Genomic DNA, 6,025 nt, shown 5'->3' on the forward strand with positions numbered 1-6,025 from the left:
CAATGTGAACTAGCAACTAATGGCAATGACACTAGCAACATTTTAGCAATGTGAACTAGAAACTTATGGCAATGACACTAGCAACATTTTAGCAATGTGAACTAGAAACTTATGGCAATGGCACTAGCAACATTTTAGCAATGTGTACTAGCAACTTATGGCAATGACACTAGCAACATTTTAGCAATGTGAACTAGCAACTTATGGCAATGACACTAGCAACATTTTAGCAACGTGAACTAGCAACTTATGGCAATGACACTAGCAACATTTTAGCAATGTGAACTAGCAACTTATGGCAATGACACTAGCAACATTTTAGCAATGTCACAGGCAACACATGGCAATGTCATTAGCAAGACAGGGCAATGTGACTACCAACACATAGGCCAGCAATTTGAGAAGAGGAGCAAGTCAATTATATTGACCCCAGTCTTGGACTGATACTTTCATTCTTTGAAAGGATGAAAGACAAAGTTCACCACAGCAGGATTTTAACTCAGAATGTAAAGGGCTAGGAAAAAAAAAATGTCCCTATGCATTTTGTCGAAACACACTAAAAATTCTACCTGCTTGCCATTGTCACTATCATTTAATGTCCACTTTTTCAAGCTTGCAAAGGTCTAGAAGAATTTTTTGAGACAAATTTTCTATGACTGGATGCCCTTCCAGTTGCTAACCCTACCTGTTTACAAACAAAGTAATATTTCCCCATGGCTACTCAAAATCACCTCTATGATGGTGAAGCTTGTTTTAAAATCAATGCATGAAGTCAAAACAAGGCTTCACATAAATACATATACACTCAAGTATATACAACAGGTTTCTTTCAGTTTCCATCTACCTGCTTGCCATTGTCACCATCATTTAATGTCCACTTTTTCAAGCTTGCCATAGGTCAGGAAGAATTTTTTGAGGCAAATTTTCTATGGCTGGATGCCCTTCCTGTTGCTAACACTCACCTGTTTCCAAGCAAGGTAATATTTCCCAATGGCTACACAAAATCACCTCTATGATGGTGAAGCTTGTTTTACAATCAACACATGAGGTCAAAACAAGGCTACACACGAACATACACTCAGGTATATGCAACAGGTTTATTTCATCTACGAAATCCACTCACGAGGCTTTGATTGCCCAAGATACTGCACAGTGAGATTGAACCCTCGCCCACATGGCTGGGAGGCACCTAATGACTACTGAAAAGTATTTATTGTTAGACAGCACTCTTGGATATTGGGGACACTCTGTACAAAAAACCAGGTTCCAAAACTGTGCTACGTCTAAATGGAAAAAATAACCATACCATCATACATCTACAAGATAAAGAGAAAATAATTAAAACAAACCTCATACTCAAAGACAGAACTCAAAGTTCCACATTGCCAAAAGACAATGCTGCACATAGCTGAAGAATGTGGAGGTGCACCTGATTGTGCAGTAGAAACTTGCATGAAACCACTGAGAACATAATAACAACAACAATAATAATAGTAATAGTAATAATAATAATAATAATAATAATAATAATAATAATAATAATAATAATAATAATAGCAATAATGATAGTAATAATACTCAAGAAGATAAAGAAGCAACAATTGTCAGTCTCCTTGCTGTTAAAAACATCAAAGTTAATGATTTTTCTGTTCTATTGTTTACTGCTATTGTTTATATACACATGTGTAAGTGCCATGTGTAGATGTGTGCACGTGCGTGTACGTGCATCGATGCAAGTAAGTATCTATGCATGCATGTAAGTAAGAGTAAGTTGTTCTTTTAAATGCATGTCTGAGAAAATTTAACGAAACAAGAGATTAGTCAGAAGGATGGGGGAAGTGTGAGGCGTGGAGCGGTGGATGGGGAGGAGTAAAGGGAAGAGTTGAACTGAAAGATAGAAAAGTTTAGACTACGACTACCTCCCACCACTCGAACAACAACAACAACAAATGGGATAAAACAAAATAAAGGAAAAAACAACAAATTAACAATAAAATGGAAAAAGGGAAAATGAAAAAATTTTAAAATGATGTAAATAAAAATACAGAATCGCCACCACCATCCCCATCATTATTATTATTATTATTATTATTATTATTATTATTATTATTGTCATGATCATCATTACCTTTATTACTGTTATCATTCTCATCATTGAAAACAACAACAACAACAACAACGACATCAGGTAAAATAAAAAAGCATAATGAAACAGCAGGGATGTCGAAGCAAACAAGAAAAAAAATAAACAACAAAAAAGATATTGTTTAAAAGAATTAATTGATGGCAAACAAAATAAACAAAACAGATAATTAAAAACAGAAAGTAGAATAGTATAATTAATTTTTTTTGTTTGTTGGTTAATCTTAAATAAATAAGTTGCTGCTGCTGCCATTGTTGTTGTTGTTGTTGTTGTAGGTGTTGTTGTTCGACATTGTTTATTTTGAAAAGAGAGTAATGTAGATTTGTTGTTTGTATATTTGTTATTGTGGTCTTTAATTAATTGTCTGCCATTGGCTGCTTGTTGTCTTCATCGTCGTCTTGCTATTTTTAATGTTGACGAGGATAAGTCTCGCCTTGTCTTAGTTTCATTTGTGTTCCGTCTCCTTCTTTCATCTTTGTTTTTCACTAAAAGTTTGTATGATGACACCATTTCATCATTTGTGTTCACTGCAGAAAGTCTTTAGGGTGTTTATTTTTTTGTTTTTGCTGTTGTTGTTGTTTTAAATATTTTTCAGGTTTTCTTTATTATTTTTGTGCAACTGTTTTCCATTGAATTTTTCTTATATTTTGTCCTTATTTTCCTTTTTGTCTGTATTAAACAGGATTCTTTTCTGTCTTTTTTTTTTTTTGTTTGCAAAATCTTTATCCTAACTTTAAGATTGCATGCAACTATGTGAGTCTGCCTGAGCATGTGAGCGTGTGTATTTGCGTGTGTGCATGTGTGTGCGGGAGAGAGAGAGAGAGAGAGAGAGAGAGAGAGAGCATGTGTCTATGAATCCTCATCATCATCACCATCATCATCGTTTCATAAAGGGCTTCTCCTGCTGTCAGGGTCGGACAATTCTCTTATGACATTTCACACCATTTGGTCTTTCATAATCTGACTTGTACACACAGCAACACAGAATATTAACCCCTTCCTTTTCTTCCACAAGACAGGTCATTTCCAACAAAAGCTAAACAGACCTCACTATACAGTGCAACATCCATTTATTCCTTCTTTTATTCAACACAATATCCATAGTTATAAGCCCTTCCTATCGCTAAACACTCTATAGCAAGGACTGAGTACATTTTTATTGGGCCAAAGGCTCTAAACAGCTTGTTTCCAACAATTTTAAAGAATTCTCTTTGGGTTGCCCACCTGTTATACACCTGGGCAGGTACATATTAACGTCCGTGTCTGTCTGTTTCTCTTTCGCTTTGTATGTGTATGAGTACATAAATGATGGTGGAGGTGGATTGCACTTGCTGTTGTTGCCTTATCAGTATTCCTAAGATCAATAGGGAATGTCCTTGAGGCAAGACTGGATTAAGAACCATGGAGGCCCTAAGCACTTAAAAAGGTATTGGTGCCCTTAAGTATATGTAGATGGTTCAAAATATAAATAAAAATAATTCAAAATGTAAACGATGACAAACCATAAAGTAAATGTTTATTTTTCAAAATGACAAAACTAACAGTAAGATGGAAAATAATGTTATTTTTTTTTTTGTATGCTTCCGCTTAATTTATATTTGAAAAGTTTTCTTGTTTTTTTTTTTTTTTAAATTAATTTTACGTAAAACTTCTGGCATTACGAATGTTATTTTAGCAAGTTTAAAGTGATTTCTTTTGTGCTGTAAACCATTTACCATTTCTGTGGTGCCCCCTCCTTCCCTTGATGCTCTACGTATGTGCTTATTCTGCTTAATGGCTTAATCCAGCACTGCCTCGAGGGTGTGAGTATTCATAAGATGAGTAGCAAATGTCTCTGAAGTGAATAGTGAATGTCCACGAGGTGGAAAGTGAGTATCCTTGACATGAGTTGAGTATCTCCCTGAGTTAAGTAACAAATTTCCTTCTGCAAATGGAGCACTGAGTGTCCACAGATTGTGTCATGAATATCTATAGAGTGAATATTGTCCTCTTACACAACAGTAAGTCTCCACAGAGTACTAGATGTCTAAGTAACGAGTGCTCTCAGAGTAAATAGGAGTATCTGTAAAGTGAGGAGTGAGTGGTCATAAACTGAGTACTAAATTGACTAAGAGTGGTGACAAAAGAAAGATGCCTGATCAGGCATGTGCAAATTATTTCTCTCCAGGAATGGTGAGTTACTAGACCTGGAAGAAATAGCAGTTAAATGCAGTTAAACCTCCTTTAAACTACACCCAATCTGAGCTAATAACTGAGTCTCTATTAGTTACGAGATCTGCTAGTAATAACAGTTAAATCTCCCTCAACCCAACCCAAGCTAATAACAGAATTTCTCATGGATTCTAGACCTGCTGGAAATAACAGTTAAATGCAGTTAAATCTCTCTCAATTGCTACCCAACCTAACCTAATGATCGAGTCTCTAATAGTAACTAGACCTGCTAGTAATAACAGTTAAATCTCCCTCAACCCAACCCAAGCTAATAATAGAATTTCTCATGGATTCTAGACCTGCTGGAAATAACAGTTAAATGCAGTTAAATCTCTCTCAATTGCTACCCAACCTAACCTAATCAACGAGTCTCTAATAGTAACTAGACCTGCTAGTAATAACAGTTAAATCTCCCTCAACCCAACCCAAGCTAATAACAGAATTTTTCATGGATTCTAGACCTGCTGGAAATAACAGTTAAATGCAGTTAAATTTCTCTCAATTGCTACCCAACCTAACCTAATGATCGAGTCTCTAATAGTAACTAGACCTGCTAGTAATAACAGTTAAATCTCCCTCAACCCAACCCAAGCTAATAACAGAATTTCTCATGGGTTCTAGACCTGCTGGAAATAACAGTTAAATGCAGTTAGATTTCTCTCAATTGTTACCCAACCTAACCTAATGAATGGGTCTCTAATAGTAACTAGACCTGATCAAAATAATTGTTTTTGCAGTTAAAACTCCATCAAATATTATCAACCTGAGCCAATAATGGCATTTCTTATTATCAGACATGATAGAAGTATTACTTAAATATGGTTCAATCTCCTTCAAACCACAGGGGGAGAGGACAGTCAGTTACATCGGCCCCAGTGCTCCACTGGTACTTATTTTAGTGACCCCAGAAGGACGAAAGGCAAAGTCAACCTCAGTGGAATTTGAACTCAGAACACAAAGATGGATGAAATATCGCTTATCATTTTGTATGTCAAGCTAATGTTTCTGTCAGCTTGCCACCTTAATTACAAATAATGATAATTATTATCATTAAATAACCCTTGAGACTAATAACAAAAAATCATTGTTGTTGTTATTATTATTATAATTATTATTATTATCATTATCAGTATTTTTATTATTATTATTATTATTAATATTGTTATTAATATTATTATTATTATTATTATTATTATTATTATTATTATTATTAGTAGTAGTAGTAGTAGTAGTAGTAGTAGTAGTAGTAACAAGAGTAATTAGTAATGATACTGATAGACATAGCAGATATTCACTTATCCTCTCCTTTACCTCTTCAAAAATGTTTGTCTTTTTACTTTTCCTCAGATTTCTGTATCCTTTCTTATATTTCCTAGCCTAAATCATCATCATCATCATCGTCATCATCATCATTAGCATCATCTTAATCACATCAACTTGTCTCTTCTCTTATTCTATTTGCTTCTCTTTCCATCCACCCCCAGCCCCGCCCCCGCTTCACTTATTTATTTTATTTTTTTCTGTTTTTCTACTTTTATATAACTTTTAACAATTAATGACACTATGTCAAAAGATGCTCTTAGCAAAACTCTCATTAATTACAGCTTGATTATCAAAATATACTGTTTGTCTCGTCAATGTTTAATTTATTGTTTTAATTTATATATATAT

The 6,025-nt window shown here is 34.5% G+C and overlaps 2 protein-coding genes across 3 annotated transcripts in view; one reads left to right on the forward strand and one right to left on the reverse strand.

The window, feature by feature from the left end:
- Positions 1–6,025, reverse strand: part of LOC106876779 (uncharacterized) — a 790,885-nt gene that overhangs the window by 674,358 nt on the left and 110,502 nt on the right. The window lies entirely within an intron of this gene.
- The window catches only part of LOC128249712 (myb-like protein D), a 135,148-nt gene that overhangs the window by 11,198 nt on the left and 117,925 nt on the right, over positions 1–6,025 (forward strand). The window contains exon 3 of the mRNA XM_052974126.1: positions 1,467–1,556. Coding sequence (XP_052830086.1) covers positions 1,467–1,556 — 90 coding nt within the window. The remainder of the gene's footprint in view (positions 1–1,466; positions 1,557–6,025) is intronic.

This window comes from Octopus bimaculoides, chromosome 17 (genome assembly GCF_001194135.2).
Source record: "Octopus bimaculoides isolate UCB-OBI-ISO-001 chromosome 17, ASM119413v2, whole genome shotgun sequence".
Taxonomy (NCBI): Eukaryota; Metazoa; Mollusca; class Cephalopoda; order Octopoda; family Octopodidae; genus Octopus; species Octopus bimaculoides.